Source organism: Eumetopias jubatus, unplaced genomic scaffold, assembly GCF_037043125.1.
Source record: "Eumetopias jubatus isolate StellerSeaLion01/CBP00866 unplaced genomic scaffold, mEumJub1_p1.0 scaffold_3, whole genome shotgun sequence".
In the NCBI taxonomy this organism is placed as follows: domain Eukaryota; kingdom Metazoa; phylum Chordata; class Mammalia; order Carnivora; family Otariidae; genus Eumetopias; species Eumetopias jubatus.
Window position 1 is genome coordinate 22,618,949 of NW_028274809.1, and position 21,172 is coordinate 22,640,120.

The window sequence follows — 21,172 nt, forward strand, 5'->3', positions numbered from 1 at the left end:
ACTAGACTTTTCACTACTTTGTGCACAATGTCCATGAGTGATTGCAAAACCATCTTGAGTATTGATTTTGGGGTTACTAATAAATTTTAGTGAGTAGACAAATTAGCAAATACAGAATTCACCAATAATAAGGATTGACTGCATATGTATATATATTGTATGTATGTATATCCATGTGTGTTGCATATGTATTTGTTATATATGCATATGTACAAATGCTATATACGTATGTGTGCAATTATACATATATAAATATACATACATTATATATGATGCAGGCAGGCTGAGTCCCAGGACCTGGAGGAGGGTCCCACAGGACTAGCCAAGAGAGTCCTTGGCTTCATGCAGGATAGAAATCAAACATGAGCCAAAGAATGTGAAAGCAGAGTTTATTGAATAGCGTGGATGACAGGTAGAGAATAGCAGATGGAGAGTCTGTGAGACTTGGACAGGAAAGGAGAATGAGTCTCGTCGTTGTTTAGGGTTAGGGATTTATATTGGAAAGGGGCCCAGGGTACATGTTTCTTTGGGAATCCAGGGTAGGGTCTGATCAAAGGTGAGTGTCAGGTGAACAGTAGGTGTTATTCCATAAATCATTGAAGGTAGAGGGCATTGATGCCAGTGTCAACTGAGGTTTGTTCGAAGCTAATGTCCTGGGACATGTTTGGGGACATCTAACATTCTTAGATGTTATTGGGTCTTTCGGGCCTAGGATAAAACTCAGAGAAGGACTAACTTCCTTGTTTCCCCCCTTGAAGTGGGAACATAGCTTCTTTGGCTTATTCAGAGGAAAGTATAGAACATGAATAAATGGGGCCTAGCAGAAAAACAGCAGAGATAGAAACTTTCTAAAGTGGAGTCCTTTCAGGTTCCCTGCATTATATACATATATAACATGTGTGTGTGTGTGTATATATATATATGTGTGTGTGTGTATATATATATATAATGTATACAAAATGTATGTATGTATATAACATATAATGTATAAATAAGGTGTATATACATATAACATATAATATATGTAATGTGTATAAAATGTATATATACGTTATACACACACACACACACACACACACATATACAAGCTGGAGCCCAGGCAGGAGTTAATGTTGCAGTCTTGAGGTGGAATTTCTTTTCCGGGAAACGTGTTTTTGTTCTTAAAGCCTTCAACTGATTGGATAAAGCCCAACCACACTAATAAAAGTAATCGCCTTTATTTAAAGTCAGCTGATTATAGATGTTATCCACATTCACAAGATACCTTCACAGCCAACACCTAGACTAGTGTTATTAATAACTGGGGTACTAGAGCTTAGTCAAGTTGCCATAAAAACCAATTCTCACACCATATAAACAACTTTAATCTGCAGTTGGTTTCCCCATTCTTAAAATATCTATGGCTATGCAGCCACCTGGTATCTCCATTGGCAGTTTCCCTGCAAGGTCTTTATCTTATCTCCTACTAGAGATCTTTCTCTTTCCTTTCTTTAAAAGAAGAAGATAACCATCATTTTGTTTCTTGGGATTATGCCCCATGTCTCAAGAAGTTTAGCCAAGTATTTTCGCACATAGCTATAAAATATAATCCAGTTGGCATCTTGTTTTATCTGGATGGGGGATCAGAAATAAAGGGTTTGGGCAGATTTGAGATGGCCTTTGCAGAATGAATAGGATTGCAGGAGGTTGAGCTAGACTGGGTGTGACTGGGGGAGGGACAGGTAAGTGTGAACAAAAGCACAGGCATGAGTTAGGTGCAGAGCGTACTCATGGGAGAGGAGTTGTTCTGAGCTGGCTGAACATGAAAATAGTTGTCTATGGGCTGAGGAAGATGGACATGGAAAAGTGGGCATGGTGCACACTGCAAAGATTCTTGAATGAAATGACGAGTGATGATGTTACAGGGTTCTTGTCTCATGGAGTTGAAGAATGAATCTCGCAGACACAGAGGAGCGAAGTGATAGTTTATTAAGTGAAGGTGAGAACAGAAGAACGAAAAGCTCTCCAGAGTGAGAGGACTCCCGAATGGGTTGCCAATGAGGGCTTTTATTGACACTCTTTTATTTAAGACTGACCAGGAAACTTGCGGCCTCAAAATTCCCATGACATGTTTTGTTGAGCAAGGATTTATGGTAACATCTTTAATGGTTAACTTCTCCTTTGAGGCCTGGTCATTTTTCTTTGTGGCCATTTTCTATTTTCAGTGGTCACAATGTAATTATCATCAAACATTTCAACCCTAGTGGTTGGGGCAGGGTGGTCTGAGTTTTCTTCCTGATCTTTGTTTTTGTTCTGTCTCAGTGTCTGTATATCTGAAATACCCTCAGAGTCCAGTTGGGGCCCCTATTCTTTCCCCACCTAAAGTCCCATTCTTTCCCTATTCAATGAGGAGCTATTGAATGAACACAGCAGCTTAGGCATTGTATCTATTTTCATTTCCACCTCTCCCTGCCACCTAGCCTCCCTCTCTTCCTAAAGAAGGCCCTGCCGGAGCTCAAAGTCTTTGAATGCAGCCTGTTGCTATGAGAGCCTGGCTGGAGGTCTAGGAACACTGGCTGTAAAGGGGGAGACAGGTAATGAAATTGAAAAGGAGAATTTGGGGGGCTAAACATTATTAAGTCCTAAAGAGTATGATATATACCCCACTTTTCACTTGCCACCTGAGTGGAAAACCGGGAGAAACTCTGATAAGGCAGCACCACATGCAGACAGGGCTGTCAGGGAAGTGCAGCAGACTGAAAAGAAAGGCATTTGCAAATGTAAAAACCCGCCTTTTCCTCTCCATTCCAGAGAGTGACCCCAAAGAGGGTGGAGTGCATCCTCTATTCTGTTCTCCAGGCTGTGAAATACCGAAATCTTTGTAAGCACTGACTGAAAATGGCTGTTTCCTTTGTTCTCCTGCATACAGCTAAGGGACTTTGGGAGGTATTTACAGGCAGTTCAAGTGCAAATGGATGTTGAGTAGTTCTCACTTTCCAGAAAAAAAAAAAAAAAAACCCTCAAACAAGTTACCTCCAGGTGCATCCCAAATGGCATGTTGATTGACTCGGTTCAAAAAGAAATTAGGGATGTAAATGTGTTTCAGAAAATTATTACCCAAATCACAACATCCTCTTCAGACAGTTGTTTGATTGAATACAGAAAAGAACATTAAAAATCTTCCCCAAAAACCTTTGCAAAAGTATTAAATGATAAACTGGTATGAATTCTCTTCTTGCCCTCTGAGAAAAAGATCTTCTTCGCCTTTGATATTAATTCAGGTTTGTTTGCATGTATAATTCAGACACATTTGTAGGTGGCCTTCTGTCAAAATGTCATGAGATTTCATATTTAGAATAACTAATACTTGGAGTGATGTAATGAGTATTGAAATTATTGGCCAGCCAACTGTCACTGGTATCTTAAAGTAAATGGGGTGCAATGTGTCCCAAAGTAAATATGCTTAACCAGACATAACAATAATAAAAATATTTTTCATTTGTATGTTAGTTAACCTTCCCAACTTTTTTTTACTTTTATTGTTTTTTATGCAGACCTACTAAATATCTGAAGTTTCTCTTGATCAAAAATTTCTGCCTTATTAATTGATTAATTGATTCCTTCTATAAATAAAGGTCAGTTATTGTTAGACCCTAGAGAAATGGCAGTGAACAAGACAGTCAAGGATGCTGTTTGTGTAGAGTTTAAATCCTGCTGTGGCAAAACAGACAATATAAATCAAACAGATGTGTAAGAACATCTCAGAGCTAGAGCTTCAGTTCCCCCCTTCCACCATTAAATCTGCCATTGATGATTAATTTCAAAAAACAACATCATCCATCACTTTAAATTATCACTGGTTATTTCATAGAGTTTTGGCAGTAATTTTGTAACATGCATGTGTGAAGTTAGGTGGAAGGAGGGAACAAAAAAGAATGTGTAATTTTTTCTGATGTAGATCTTTTGTAAGTACCTAACAGGTTGACTTTTCTGTGTTCGCTCAAGGATGGTTAATGGATAATTCTGGAAAGATAATGCTATTTTTTTACTTATTATGCCACTGGCCCTTTCATGATGCTCTCGTTTCTTGCAAATTTCTGAGGACTATGAGGAACATGTATAAAAGCCCATAAACAAACAAACAAACAAAAATTGTATTGATCAGCAACGTATTCATTTGGTCAATGAACCAAAATTATATATTGCAAACCGCTCTGAACAAACTGTAGTTTTTGGTACTCAACCAAGTGAAAAAATCCATTATCTTTTATTTGGACTGAGTCTCTCTCTCACTTTCCCTCTCTCTCTCTCTTTGTCTCTCTCTCTCTCCCTCTCTCTTTTACCTTCAGTAGCTCAACAGTCTCTCAAGAACCACAAACTGAAGGCAGGAGGCCAGCATCCACAGGGCAGGACCATCTCTAACTTTAATCCCTTACCCCATTTTTTGGAATTTTGTCTGCCTGTTTTTCAGGGACAATACACTTTTTTTTTTTTTTTTTTGTAAATGAATGAATCACTGCAAAAGAGAATTGAGATTTGGTTACACAGTTAATTGAAGAGATTAACGTCAGAGGGAAATCTTCTTAGGAACAAACCAAGCAGTAACCCATTTAAAAGAAGAACCTGCTGGGGCGCCTGGCTCAGTCGGTTAAGTGTCTGCCTTGGGCTCAGGTCATGATCCCAGGGTCCTGGGATCGATCCCTGTGTCATGCTCCCTGCTCAGCAGGGAGCCTGCTTATCCCTCTCCCACTGCCTGCCGCTCTGCCTGCTTGTGCTCTCTCTGTCAAATAAATAAAATATTAAAAAAATAAATGAACCTTCTATATATTTCTGTATGCAAATATGACACAGAGCCCATGCCTCTTGTCTGGTTTCTGTCCTGATATAATTTTCCACCTACAAGAGGTGAGAGAGAGAGAGAGACAGACTGTCTGAGGACTAATAATGGGTTTTTTTCATTTGGATGAGTTCTGAAAATTACAAAATTATAGGTCTTAGTAAAAGGACACTGTTTAGAAAGGATTGTATTTTGCCACTTTAATAAAATTTCCAAATATACATATTTTCTCCCACTGTGTCATTGAATGTTTAAATTGTACATTTGGGTCTATGTCCTCCCCATCTTTGGAAAGAACAGCAAATTGTAGTTTTGTAGAAAAAAGAAAAAACAAAAAAAAAATTAAAAACACTAGACTTGGAGGCAGAAGACTAGATTATACAATTTAAGAATTCTGAGACTTTGGCAAGTCGCTTCATATTTCTGGGCCAGTCTTTTTCATCTGTAAAACAATAGGTATCCTTAGATGATCTCTAAGCTGCCTTTCAAGCTTAATTATTCACCTCCTTTGAATAATCAGCCAACAGTAGTCATACTGGACTCCCAGATTCTGTCCCCATCTAAAATGCGCTTCCTTCATGTCCCGTCTTATTAGCTATGTCTGTTGTCCTCCAGGGAATTATAGAACTACTCTTAGGGTGAGGGAAGGGAAGAACATATTTTTTTAAATTAATTATTGTCCTCTTTCTGTGAATATATTGTGTTTGTATAATATTTTTATTAAAATTATTTTCATATGGAACAACTGTATGGAAATGCTGTGGAAAATGAAAAGTTCACTTAAAATCCGTTCCAAGCACATTTTGTTTTGCTGTCTCCACACATTTATTACATGGGAGATTCTTTCCATGCCTCTATTCCAGAGCAGAAATCAGTGTATAATTCTGAAATGATTTTTTTTTAATAAACTGGAGCTGATTCTCAAGTAAAGAAATGCTTCCAGTTTTCATGATTGTACTCACGCCTAGACTATGTCACAGACAGTTCCCTTCTGACAGTCCTTTCCTTGGACCCCACCTGTCACCATATTTCTTAGGGTCTGCTAGTCCTCTCCTTATAACCACTTCCACTTTTGCAACTAACTTCAGACTGCTGACCTGCTAGATGAATCTGCCAGTCTCTTTATTTTAAATAAATCTTTGTGTAGCTGTGCATATATATTTTTTATTTTTATTCACTTTTTTTTCCGGTGTATGGTTATGTAAGTTCTGACATATGCATAGTCACATAACCAGCACCACAACTAAGGTACAGAACAATACCTTACGCCAAAATTTTGTTGAGCTACCCCTGTGTAGTCAAACCCTTCCCCTACCCTGACCTTTGTCAATTACTGATTTGTTTCCTGACCCTAAAGTTTCACATTGTCCAGAATATCATCTAATTGGAATAATACAGTATTGATCTTTTGAATCTGATTTCTTTCATTTACCATAATGTCTTTGAGATTTATTTCTGTTGGTGCACATACGGGTAGTTCATTCCTTCTGATTGCTGAGTAGTAATTCCACCACATGGATGTACAACAGTTTATTAATCCACTGAAAGGACATTTTGAGTTTACAGTTTTTGGCAGTTACGAATAATGCTGCTCTAAATTCGCGTACAAATTCCTATGTGAATGTAAATTTTAACTTCTCTTGGATAAATATCTACTGGAATTGTTGGGTTATATGGTAAGTATGTGTTTAATTTTATTAGAAACTGCCAAACTGTTTTACAGAGTGGCCGTACCTTTTTCACATGCCCACCAGCAATGTACGAGAATTGCAGAAACTCCTCTAATAATACTTGGTATAGCCAGGGTCTTTGGTTTTATGGGTGAATACTGAAATGTGCCTTTTTTACCACAAAAATGTCTTTTACATTGTGAAACAAAATACTTATTCCAGTTTAATGTACCTGGACTTGTATTAAGTCACCAGTATCTGGAGCAATCCCAAGGATCCTGAGTAGGCATTTGACTTACATCTGGTTAGTCAAGAGGATGTATAAAAGAGATGCATCCCTGAGCAAAGACAGGCTCCCATAATGATGAACTACACATCCCAAGCTATATAGGAAGCAAATGTGTAGTTTTAGACTAGCCCTCTTGCCCCTGTAGCCCACTATGAAGGGTTCAGAAACAACTAAAGACTCATCAGATCACACTTTCACACAACTAGGGAATATTTAAAATAATAAGAAGGAGACGTTTGTTTTATAGCACAAATTAAAATGTAGAACTGCCAAGCTTAATGTCAGACATGAAACACCTTTAGTCTTATTTTTAATAGGAATTACATCTGAATCCTTTCTTGGGATTGACTTCTCTCCTGCTATTTGCCTACTGTATGTCTTTGAAGTAAGTGAATCTCAGATTTATGGTGTTGTGGTGTTGTAGGTGTACATTAGAATAGCTGATATCCTTAGGATGACTTTTGTCCTAATAGCATCTGAAAACCTTATTGACTTCCTCATTTACTAGATTAGCCTAGTACTCATGGCTTCCCCTGTCTTGAGACTCCTTAGAACTTAGTATAGCTGGGTTATATCTTAAATTGGAGTTAGGTTCTCAAGTCAGTGAGAAAGGAAAAACTGCCTGTAGTCCCAGTTACTACCAAAATTCCTTTAGGATGATGCTAAGTTGGAGGCCACCCCAGCATCTCACAGCTGAACTCAACTCAGCCAGTTTTTCCTCCAGCTTTAGAACAAGGTACTTTTTCTTCCGTTAAGCACCAGATGAAGGAGTTGGCTTCTGTTTAGGGGCCATGTTGTAAGAAAACTATCTTCCATGTCTGGGTACCAGAATTCTATTTAGTGCATCTGATTCTCACACTATGAGAAACTCAGAGGAACTGAGATAAACTGAGAGAACAGATTCATGTCTCCTACTTTTACTCATCTTGGGCATACTTTCAGCATATTGAGAGATGGCAGGTGGATTTTCTGGCACCATCTTAATTGTTATTTTTTCTGTCTTTCCTCCTACCCTTTGCCTACCTTCCCAAGGTATATGGTTGGATTTCCATAAGAAAAATGTTATAAATGTTTGTAATGCTACTGTTCTGTACTGGCAGTGTAGTCGCTGGCTACTGTATTCTTTTCCATTTCTTCATAATGAAATGGGGAAAAGTTGATAGGTTTTACATACCTCTTGATATCTAATGGCAAACTCGGCCAGCCCTACTCCTGCCCCAGGCAGTGCCCCCTGCAAGTGGCATATTTGATGAGCTTGCCCACAGAGCAGTCATAACCAGCACCATTGTTGCACTAGTGAGAGACATTCTCTGATCCTGCTTCTCGCCTGAAGAGTTCTCCTCCTGAGGTCTATAAATGCTCAGGCAGATTATAGAGTTGGGCTCATTAAAATCTGGCTGTAGAGCAATGGTGGTAACAGAATATGATGTGTTATTACTTCCATTTTCATTTTCCGAAATGAGCGTGGCATTATTCATTGGAGATACATTAGACCTTTTGGACATGTTTTTATGCAATTAACTTCACAGAAGTAAAAATGCCAGCAAAATTTCCAAAATATGGTAATGCAGATTTCTAAGTCTGGTTTAATAACACAAAATAACTGCTGTTTACATGTAATAAATAAAGTATGTAGAAATAGGTGAAGACTCAAATGTACTTAATAAACACTTTTAAAAATAGGTAGATAAGAATTGAAAAATTGCTAGCACAAAGCCTTACATAATAGGCATTCATTAAACATTAATCTCCCTGTTTTCTTTCATTTTTAACCCTCTGTATTTAGAATATGGGTGTTAAAGTCCTATTCATAGTAAAAAGGAAAAAAAAGTGCTTAAGTAAGAAGAGTTAGTCCTTGGATCACCCATTTCACTGTTTATTTTGGGAAAGAAATGTGGTACAACAGAAATATTATTAACCAGACCAATCTAGACTCAGATCCCAGCTAGCTGTGTGGCCTTAGGTAAACTCTTTAATTCTCTGAGGATTGGTTTCTCATTCTTAGAATAGAAAATAATCTGAATATTCAAGGCAGTGGATGATAACACTGCCTTGCAGAATCATTCTGACAATTTAGGATGAGGCCATTAAATATTCAGTTCATTGCATTTGTATAGTTTTGGTTCCAAGCAACTTTCTACCCATGTAATTTCCTAGGTATCTCTCTCTGGAGGGAGATTTTGTAGTAAGCACATGGGCTTCTGGACCTTCTCAGTCATTTCTCAGTGGAAACCAATGACTCTTATTTACCTAACCATGTTGCTTTACCATAGAAAAAGAATGCACCATTTTTACAGACATAGGCATGCTGGTTACCAGGGTAGTGGGAACTTATCCTAAATTATTATACTTTAGGGGCGCCTGGGTGGCTCAGTCGTTAAGCGTCTGTCTTTAGCTCAGGTCATGGTCCCAGGGTCCTGGGATCAAGCCCCGCATCGGGCTCCCTGCTCAGCGGGAAGCCTGCTTCTCCCTCTCCCACTCCCCCTGCTTGTGTCCCCTCTCTCGCTGTGTCTCTCTCTGTCAAGTAAATAAATAAAATCTTTAAAAAAAATTTTAAAAAATAAATTATTATACTTTATCTTATGAGTGTGATTGACTTTCACTGCTTCTCTTAGAGACTTTGTTTAGGTGCAGATGAAATTAAATTTTGGAGCCTACAAAGCTGAGGACTAGAAGCTGAAAGTTATATGTTTAGTAACCCAAGGAGATCTTCTGGATAGAATGGGTGAACTTCTTTGCCTGACCACTCTACATCTGCATTCCCATTAAAATTTAAATTTAATCATTATTAAAGTAATGAGCCAATAATTTTAAAAATAAAAAGTAATACTTGGCTTATAATGAAAAACTCCTAACTCCCGCTGCTCAGAGGCAACCACATTCAACTCTTTAAGCTATTTCTTCTGGTGTTCGCCTCCATGTTTCTAAATTGCATGCATCTTGTATTAATTTCTTGGTTTTTAAAGTTTTAGACATTTTCTGTTTATTTCATACTAGAGAAGAAGAGGATTTTGCTACCCTATACACCAACTAATCCATATCCCTACTGCTAACACACACACACACACACACACACACACACACACACACACACCACACACACACACATACAGACCCCCCCATATGCTTATATTGAAATTTTTGTTGAGAACAGTTGAAGCATTACAATGGTTATATAAATATTATTCACAACTGAGACATTGCTGAGTATTGTAGTTGTGCATCTTTTTTCTTGCATTAACTTTTGCTTTTTTCTAATTAACATTGAGGAAGGACCACTCTATAAGATCATGCTGTATAACCTAGTTAATGAGTGCTCCAATCTCAGCAAATGACGTACTCTAAATATTCTACTGGAACAGACTCTGGGGTCCTTTTAAAATGTTGTCCACACCCCCTTCAAATGCCCATTTTGAAATTTATTTACTTAGACCTACAAGCCCTATGCTTTGAAATCTCTCAACCCGGAGATCCTGCTGACTCCAAGGCAATTCCTGGAAGAAACCTTAGGTTTTATTCAAGTACACTAAAAAAATAAAAATAAAAAATAAAAAAAAATCACACTAGACTGTGCTGAGAATCTGGGATGGGATGGTTTCAGCCTCTGGCTGGTGAGCATCTCTTTTCTCTTCTTGCATGTTCTTCTTCTTCTTCTTTTTTTTAGAGATTTTATTTATTTATTTGACAGAGACACAGTGAAAGAGGGAACACAAGCGGGGGGGAGGTGGTGAGAGAGGGAGAAGCAGGCTTCCTGCCAGTCAGGGAGCCCAATGTGGGACTCGATCCCAGGACCCTGGAATCATGACCAGAGCTGAAGGCAGACATTTAACAACTGAGCCACCCAGGTGCCCCTGCATGCTGTTCTTCTTAATGACAAGGCTTATTTCTAAATTCTGAGTTTGGGTCTTCATTTCCTCAACATTTACTACTGTTCTGGATTTGTTATGTTTTTCACAAACCCCTCTGAATAATTTCAAACATACTAGGATTTTTGTCATGTTTATTTCTTCTTGGAGACTGGTCTCCTGAGGCCTTGGTCCTGCTGTAATGGGGACTGGCCAGTCCAAGGCTGGTGGCACAGCTGTCCTGCTAGGAATCCCCTCCCTTTCCCCACCACAGAGAAGGCTGTTCACCTCTCTCTTCCTCGAGGCTCTGTTTCCTGCAGTGCATGTTTTTATCTTTCCTGATTTACTCCTTTGTTTGAGGCAGCATATCCTTCAGTAGATTCCTGGGAAAGGATTCCTGGTAGGTACTTCTATTTACATTTTTTATGACCTAAAATATCTTTGTCCTGTTTTCACACTTGCCAGTTTGATTTGGTTCAGTATTAGGGCAGAAATTCCTTTTTTTCAAATTTTGAACACATTCTTCTGTTATTTTCAGCTTCCAGTGATGAAGTTGGGAAGTCTGATGCTATAACTGATTATCTTTTCATTCTTTTTATTAATAGCTTTATTCAATGATCATTTTAAACTGATTCTTGATCCTTTATAAAAGATGAGGATTTCTTTTTTTTACTCTCTGATGATGTTTAAAATCTATCCGTTATAGCTATTATTCTTGAATTTTATATGATGTGGTTTGATGTAGGATTTGTCTGTGGGTCCCTTAAACCTAGAAATACATGCCTTTTAGTTCTGGAAAATATTCTTGTTTTATCTTTTGGTAATCTGCTATCTTCTGTTTACTCTAAATTTCTGGAACTTTATTTATTTTTAAAGATGTTATTTATTTATTTGAGACAGAGAGAGAGAGCTAGAGAGAGAGCACGAGTTGGGGGGGAGGGGCAGAAGGAGAGGAAGAAGCAAACTCCCTGCTGAGCAGGGAGCCCGATGTGGGGCTTGTTCCCAGGACCCCAGGGATCATGACCTGAGCCAAAGGCAGACACTTAATGGAGTGAGCCACCCAGGTGCCCCTGGAACTATTATTTTTGAGATGTTGGACTCCCTGGATTGTTTCAATAGATAAAATTTTACTATCTTTGTATTTTTCACTATCTTGGTATTTTATTTCTACTTTGTACTTCATTTTTCAATGCTCCCATTTGAAAGGATTGAGAACCTGCCACCCCAAAATATGCCAATTTGGTATGTTGACCCTTTTGAGTTAAAAGCACTTAAGAAACAGGTGGAAGAAAGGTACTCTGACCCTCTCCTCTTTTTCCCCCTAAAAAGAGAAGATAAAACTCCCACATGAAAGATACTTTCCCTGAACATTCTCATCACCAGAGACAGGAATTAAGGCTGAAAAGAATCTGGACAAATAAATCTTGTTAAAATAACCCTTATCTTCCTTTAGCCTTCCTGGATATTTTAGCTACTCATTTCATAGTTACTGTTCTTTGTGCAACCTAGCATATAAGCATGTAGGCCTGACCACTTTGTGGGTCTGGAGGCTTCCATGTACATGGAAAAATATAATTTGTATATTTTTTTCCTATTAATCTCTCTTATGCAAACTTAATTCTCAGGCCCAGTGACAGACCTTAAAAGGGTAGAAGAACAGTTTTGCCTCTTTTACATGTTAAAAGGTTTGTGTTTTTATCATACTTTTAATTTTCTTTCTTTTATTTGTAGCAAAACATCCTTTGCTTGTTTTGTGTATGCTTTTGCTTCTTTTAGATTGTTGTAGCATCTGCTCTTACCTTTTTAACAAAATTAATTTAAATGTTTTAGTTTCCTTTTGTTTCCTCCCTTATCTTTGTTTTCTCTGTGTTTCTTTTTTTCTGTTTGTTGAATTTCTGCCTTCCATGCTAAAACTTCCCTTTCCTGTCTGGTGGTTTCTGGCTGCTTAATTTTAAAGAAAATGTTACTGGGAACTCTGTTTCTGGGAGCACATTTGCCAGTTTGTGGACCTGCCACAAGGTGATTGGATGTGGGTTCTGGCTCTCCCACCAGGACACTCCCAAAATAATTTCTGAAGTCTTTTCTTTTGGGTAGGTCAGTTTCCCCAGAAAGAAAACCTCCAGTTTCTTACCTAATTATATAAAATTGACTGAAAGCATTTTAGGAGTCCAGCAAGAAAAAGGTGCTGGTGAAGGGAGTGGAGAAGGGGGGACTAGCAGATTTTTATCAGCCCTCTAAAAGTTAAGAGCTTTTTGGAAAATGAGCTAAATCTTACTCATTTTAGTATTCTTTGTGGCATTGGGCTAAATCCCTTACATATTGTGACATGGGAATGCATGGACAGTTTGTCTGGGATATTTGTCACACTCTTGAGTGTATGCCTGAATATCCATGTGCAACCCTTTAAAAACTGAAAGAGGATGAATGGCCTTCACCAATAGAGATAGCCTGCTCTTGCAGGCTGAGTATCCAGCTGAGTATCCAGCTACAAGATAGCCAATAAAGTAGTTAACATGTATAAAGTACTTAAATTAGTTCCTGGGACAGGAACTATTATTAGAGTCATAACTATCAATGATTTTATTTTATTTTTTTAAAGATTTTATTTGTTTATTTAAAATAGAGACAGGGCATGAGCAGGGGGGAGGAGGCAGTGGGAGAGGGAGAAGCAGGCACCCCGCTGAGGAAGGAGCCCAAACCAGGACTCGATCCCAGGACCTTGGGATCATGACCTGAGCTGAAGGCACATGCTTCATCGACTGAGCCATCCAGGTATCCCATAACTATCAATGATTTTAAATCAACTTATTAATTAAATAAATATCTTTTGAGCCTATTTATATATATATATTTGAATAATACTCTTCCCTCAGGTATCTTACAGTCTAGGAGAGACACATGAAAAATTGATAAATAGTATCAAAAATAATAAATAGTATCAAAAATAATAAAATACTTAGGAATAAATTTACAATAGTATCAAAAATAATAAAATACTTAGGAATAAATTTAACCAAGGAGGTAAAAGAGCTATATGCCGAACATTACAAGACATTGATGAAAGAAATTGAATACATAAATAAATGGAAAGATATCCCATGTTCATAGATCAGAAGTATTAATATTGTTAAAATGTCCATACTATACAAAGCAATCTGTAGATTCAGTGCAATCCCTATCAATTCCAATGACATTTGTAACAGAAATAGGAAAAAAAATCCTAAAATTCATATGGAATCACAAAAGACCCCAAAGAGCCAAAGTAATCTTGAGAAAGAAGAACAAAGCTAGAGGCATCACACTTCCTGTTTGAAACTTTGTCATAAAGCTATAGTAATCAAAACAGTATGGTACCAGCATAAAAATAGACACACAGACCAATAGAACAGAACTGAGAGCCCAGAAATAAACACACATACATATAATCAACTAATATTTGAGAAGGGACTTAAGACTCAGTAGAAGGGTGTGTGGGTGACTCAGTTGGTTAAGCCTCTGCCTTCAGCTCAGGTCATGATCTCAGGGTCCTGGGATTGAGCCCCAAGTTGGGCTCCCTGTTCAGCATGAAGTCTGTTTCTCCCTCTCCCTCTGCCCCCTCCCCCCTGTTCATGCTCTGTCTCTCTCTGTCTCAAATAAATAAATAAAACCTTAAAAAAAAAAGACTCAATAGAGAAAGGATACTCTCTTCAATAAATGGTTCAGGGAAAACTGGATAACTGCATGCAGAATAATGAAATTGGGGGTGCATGGGTGGCTCAGTCAGTTAAGTGTCCTACTCTTGATTTCAGCTCAGGTCATGATCTCAGGTTTGTAAGATCAAGACTTGTGTGGGGCTCCGTGCTGGACATGGAGTCTGCTTAAGACTCTCTCTCTCTCTCCCCCTTTCTCTCTGCCCCTCCACCACCTACCTTTCTAGAAAGAAAGAAAGAAAGAAAGAGAAAGAAAGAAAGAAAGAAATTAGACTCCTATGCCAGTCACAAAAATTAACTTAAAATGGATTAAAGGCTTAAATGCATGACCCCAAACTGTAAAACTAGAAGAAAACACGGGGGGAAAAGTGCCTGGACATTGGCCTTTGCAAAAATTTTTTGCATGTAATATCAAATGTGTAAGCAACAAAAGCAAAAATTAAAAAAAAATAGTGGGACTACATCAAACTAAAAGCTTCAACACAACAAAAGAAATGATCAGCAAAATAAAAGGGCAACTTACAGAATGGAAGCAAATATTTGCAAACCATTTATCTGATAAGGAATTAATCTCCAATATATATAAGAAGCGTATATAACTCAAGAGCAAAAAAACCAAACAATCCAATTAAAATATGGGCAGAGGGACTGAATAGACATTTTTCCAAAGAAGACATACAGATGGCCAATGGATACATGAAAAGATGCTAAACATCACTAATCATCAGGGAACTACAAATCAAAACCACAATGAGACATCACTTCATACCTGTTAGAATGGCTATTATCAAGAAGACGAGATATAACAAGTGCTGACAAGGATGTAGAGAAGAGAGAACTCTTGTACACTATTGCTGGGAATGTAATTTGGAAAACACTATGGAAAACAATATGGAGGTTCCTCAAAAAATTAAAAATAGAAGTACCATATGATCCAGCAATCCCACTTCTGGTTATATATCTGAAGAAAATGGAACCACTACCTCTACCTTTAAGAGAGATGTGCACCCCTAGTTTACTGCAGCATTATTTATAATAGCCATGACCTGGGAACAACCTAAGTTGTCCCATCAACAAATATATGGATAAAGAAACTATGATACACACGCACACACGAATATTCTTCTACCGTAAGAAGGAAGGAAATCCTGCCATATGTGATAACTTGGTTGGACCTTGAGGGCAGTATGCTAAGTGACATAATTCAGGCAGAGAAAGACAAATACTGTATGTTCTCACTTACATGTGGAATACAAAAAAGTTGAACTCAAAGAAATAGAGAGTAGAATGGTGATTGCCAAGAGGGGGCGGAGGGAGAAATGGAAGTGGTTCATCACAGGGTACAAACTTCTAGCTATAAGATAAATAAGTTTTGGGAATGTGCAGCATGATGACTATAATTAACAATATTGTGTTATATATTTGAAAGTTGATAAGAGATTAGATCTTAAATCATCTTTCTCACCACATACACAAAAATGGTAGTTATGTAAGGGGATGGAGGTATTAATTAACCTAATTGTGGTAATCATTTCACAATATATAGATGTATTAAGTCATTGAATTGTACACCTTAAAATAAAATTAACATGTTATATATTAATAATATCTCAATAGTTCTAGGAAAAATATAAATAATTAGGGATAACACCCGCAGGATGAAAAACAGAGAATGAGAGAATGAATATCTATATTATTCAAGAGAATAACAGAGACCCAATGAAGTCACCTTGCTCAAGGGTAGAATGAATCCTTTCTCCACTCAAAGAGAATCAAGGACTCCTTCCTGCCAAGTGTCTGGGGCTTCAACCAATACATACTTGCTTTGTTTTTATTCTACTTCAGAAAGGTGCTCTGAGGCCCTTTAATTCATGTAGCATAAATATTTCCTCTGAGAGGTGGCTCACTCAGATATTTGTTTCCTCCTTGATAGTATATATTTAAAGATGTGCTAACATTTAAGGACAGGTTTTATTTTCATAGAAACAGGAAGTATACACCACTCAGAATACTTTTGATAAGAATTTTAGCTGTTTTCTGTTACCCTTAAAGAAACAAGGTACCCAGAGGACTTTAGCAATAGGAAGCTAAAATGAATAGTATTATCCTGCAAGAGGATTCAATAGGGTAGAGGAAAGCATTAGCACATAATATAAAATGATGGGAAACTAGGTTAGTCCTCTTAGCAGGCTGGACTGTTGTCCTTTGAGGGGCATCTCTGAGACCTACTAATGCGTTTCCACAGTGGCTGCTGATCACCCCTGCATTTCTATTCCTTGCTGAGATCAAGGGTGGCTTATGTTCTCAATAAAGATGCCAGGCTCAAAAAGAAGTTGATTTTGTAAAAACTAGCTTATTGAAAGGAAGATCTTGACTAGCTATTGGCATCATTACCAATATATTGCTTTGCTTATTGGTCATGCGTACAGGGGTCATGCAGAAAGGGAACTCCTTCCCCAGGCAGTGGCACTCGACTGCCTTCAGTTACAAGGGAATAGAGGAATGATTTAGGCAAATATTATTTATTCAAAAAAGTTTACTGAGAGCCTTTCTGGTGTGAGGCACTGTGTAGGCCCTGGGACACAATGTGATTCCTGTATGTCATGGATTTTGATAGATATACAATCCAGTAAACGAGATAGCCAGCGATGAAATAAGCACACACAAAATCTAAATTGCAACAGTAATAAGAGCTATCAAATAGATAAGCACAGTGCTATGGATTTTAGATGAGACATTTTTAAGGAAGTGACAAGTAAAAAGGAGTGAGTAGGTATGAACCTGGAGCGGATGCGGGGAGGTGTGTGTTAGGCCCTGGCCCTGGGGTAGGAGGGAGGGTGGTGAGGGGCACTGACAAGAGGCAGGTGGAGAGAATTTGGGAAGAGGATGGTATGAACATAGGCATCAGACCATAGCAGCTTTTCACTCTAATAGGTTTTATGGATCATTAAGGTGTTCCATGTTTGTTTGTCCTAAACACAAAGGAAAGGCATTCAAGGACTTTAAAAGGGGGTGTGTATGATATCTTTACACCTGTGTTTTGGAAAAGATCATTATGGCTGCAATCTGAAAAATGATTTGGAGAGGGAAGGGTGGATGACAGAGCATGTATCACTGATCAAACCTTATTGAGAACTGTTACATGAAAGCAACATGTACTTTATAAGAGAATAAAGCTGAAAAGGATGTCAAGAAATTTAATCCGATATTCTCTTTTCAGACCAACAGATGTTGCAAACTTTCAGAACAAATGACTTCATAAAGTCTCCCAGAAGAGAAAATCCACCATATTTCTTGGGAGCAGATACTGACATTTGACTTTCTTGCCAGGGAGCTCATTTCAGTGTTTTAAAATGCTGTGCGTCTTATTGGATAACCTTCACAATAACATTGAAAAGCAAGTTGGTATCATAATTTCAGTTTTACCAAAGTGGAGTTTAAGAAGTTAAGCACAGTGAGTAGTGTCATATCTTGGGTTATGAAAAATATTTTGTAGCAGTGCTAATTGATGACTTTCTTCCTAACCTTCTGGTTCTCGGAGTTGTCCAGATGACTTCGCCAGAAATGTCCCAGAGCACTTAAAGTTGGACAGATGTCAAGTATAATGTTTTCATTTTGGGGGCATCTCCGTAAAATTATTCTAAGCATGAGGCTACTCCCTCCATGCTACCTCAGTTTTTACTTTTTACATTCACATTATGAGCGTTTTGTTTTTTTTACCTAATTTCACCAATCTCTCCTTGTTACTTATTAACCTTTAAAAGCAGATTTATAAACAAAAGTTTTATGAACTCATACACATTTTGTTAAGTTCTCCCCTTCTCCATATAGACCCAACAAAAGCTGTGTGTCCAATGCAATGCAAGTAGTAACATTTTCAAAGGGTTGATGTGTGTTAGTTAACCTCATGGAAAATGCTGTACATAAACTTTGGTCTCTAAGGCAAACTTTGTCCATTTTTTTTCCTTAGGTGATAAAACATGAAATTTATTAATTATTTTAAACATGAAAGTATAACTAATATCTTTCCATAAGGTTTTATTTTAATTAGTTTCTCTGGTTTGGCCTAGATTTGTAATATTGACTTCCCATGTTTTAGTGTTTCCAAGAAGCTTTAAATATATTTTATGTTATAAAACAATTCTTGGAGAGCATCAATGGGAACACATTCCTTCTTTCTCTCTCCTCCCAATTTAGGCATAATTCTGGTTTAGAATCTGAACTCAGGACTTTTCATCAGCTCTTTTTAAATGGCATTAGAGAAAGTAGTTTAAAAAGTTTGAGAATGCATCATAGTATGGCATTTTCAGAGAAGAAAGTATTCATATCATAAAATGGATCATAATAGATGCTGAAATTCACCTTTGAAATGTTGGCAAAGCATATAATGCTATATCCGGGTCATTCAGCTGTTATTTTTCCTGGATAATGTAGCCAAAACCACTTATTTGTTTTTAACTATAACACCCAAGTTAAGAGAGAAAAGCCTTGGGCTCTTTTGAGATTTTTTACATAAACCTCTATACCGTGTTAGGCTAATACATTTTCCTGGAGAGATTTCTAATTTTACCATCATTTAGTCAAAGTATTTTGAATTCTTTAGATCCCATAATGAGCTTAAGTAGCAGTCTGGATGAGTGAACTTAGTGGCTAAAATTAGTAAATAAATGTTTAAGGAAGAACAGGATAGTAACAGGTCTTAAAGTATCTCTCCCAAATTAGTTAATAACTTTACAGTTTAGAAACTTAGCAGACTCTGTTTTAACCAAGGGCTTAAGATTAATATCTTGATGTATGATACAACTGTGGTGTTAAAACTGTGCTCTGGAAAGAAATTCCATGCTCTTTGATCATATGTACCATGATGGAATAAAAACCTGTGAAAATATAAATTCCATAATGTTTATAAGGTGGGGACATAATCTTTATTCAACATAGTTATTTATTATACCTTTAGTGTTTAATAAGTATTCAGTTTTAAGCAACTACTGATTTGATAAATATTCAGTTTTAAGTAACTACCAATTTATTTGACATTTATTGAGCATCTACAAGAAAATCTAGTATAGAACACACACAAAGAAACGTACACATTAAGGCAGAATTCTGTAATGAATTCTATTACATGGTTGGGCCTACACTGGGTTCAGAATTTTGACTTAAGCAAATGTGTTGGGTCTTCCTAGTCCAGGTGACTTTAACTCTGAAGTTAGTTAGTTAAGTTAGTTAAGCATAATTGAAGTTAACCCAAAGAATAAAATATCCATGAGTCCATATTGATATAAATAAATACTTGAAAAACTATATAAGTGGTATAGAAGGGACAACACTTCTTTATAGAAGAATTTCACTTAGTAAGTGCTGAAGGAAGGTAGGAAATAGAAAATCACTATTATAACAACACAATAATAATTGCTACAGGCAAGACCCACCAATGGATGCTACAATTGGTGGGTGCAAGTTTAAAGAGGAACAGAAGAGTCTCACCGTTAATCTCTTCCAAAGTCGTAACTTTGTAGTAAAAAAGCCTTTAAAATAACAAAATATTCTCTTGATTTCCATCTGTATCTCAGTTTTCCTTGCATACAAACCAATTTCAGCATTTTCCCTGGAGAAGAATGATGAGAGTATCTTTAGAGCAGGCATCAAGTGAGAAATGCTTGTAGTCTCAAGATCCACCTGGGTGCTTACTTCTTCAATAAGTTCTGATGTCTTCAAAGTACTTTCTTTGCAAACAAGGTTGTTAATAAGTCTTGTTATGTGGGTATTATTATCTGCAAAGTGCAATATTAAGGTTCTTGTTGTTACTGAAGCTGACTTATAATATGTAACACCTAAGCGCTATTCTTTTTGCTAGAATATCTTATATAAGAAAATGATAAAGCAGTTCTCAAATTTCTTGTATGTCATATAGAGTACTTGTGGTAGAAGAATGATAAGAGGGGCCATTGTCTTTCTTTTTATGGCTAGTAATTTTGCTGTACTAGTCTGTTCATGATTACATATCAGTTCTGTGTATGTTTCTGAGTATACATATACACATAGCATGTTCAATAATACCGTTAACAATTTAATTCATATAGTATTCATAAAATTAACATAACTATAATGGTTATGATCTGATATATGATATGATATGATATATATGATTCAGGAGAAAGATGTTCGGCAACATGTTTCTTAGAAAGAACTTTGGATCTAGGATTCATACCTTGTCAAATCTCAAAAATTCTTTATTTTCAACCATGGAAAATATTTAGCAGTTGATAACTTTTTGTTTGCATTTTTAACTTTTTTTAGATTCAGAACTATAAGAAAATTGTTTTTGTTTTTGTTTTTTCTTAAATCTTAGTGAAGCCTTGTGTTGTACAGTATGACTAGTGTGATTAATAAGAACAAAATGTGTTTGGGGTACTTCATTTTTCCTTAATATATTTTTTATTCACGTTTTTCATTATGAATGGATCAAAGATAATTTATCACACGTTTTTATACACAATTTTGGAAGTTTTTCTTCTGCAGAAATTCTGAAGATGCAAAGTTGCCATTTTGTTTGCAGTTCCTCCTCTCAGAACATGAAGATTGCAAACTAAGTCCTTTTCTTGAAATAACTTGAGGCCCAAATATAATTAACTAATAGAAAAGCACCATTCTTAAAAGCTATATTATTTATTGTGATAAATACTAGTACATGAAGCAATTCTACAAAGATTAGTATAATTTTAATCTCTATTACTCTGTTTTTATTATTAATTAGAAATTATTAGGCTAAGAAGTATTATATTTGTAACAGTTATGTATTGCTGTATCAGAAGTTACCCCAAAATTTAGTTGTTTAAAATAATAAGCATTTACTATCCTCA

General features: G+C 36.8%; 1 protein-coding gene across 1 annotated transcript in view; it reads left to right on the top strand.

The window, feature by feature from the left end:
- Positions 1-21,172, top strand: part of ABCA12 (ATP binding cassette subfamily A member 12) — a 215,468-nt gene that overhangs the window by 9,183 nt on the left and 185,113 nt on the right. Inside the window, exon 5 of the mRNA XM_088021951.1 lies at positions 2,791-2,860. Within this exon, the coding sequence (XP_087878077.1) occupies positions 2,791-2,860 (70 nt within the window). The remainder of the gene's footprint in view (positions 1-2,790; positions 2,861-21,172) is intronic.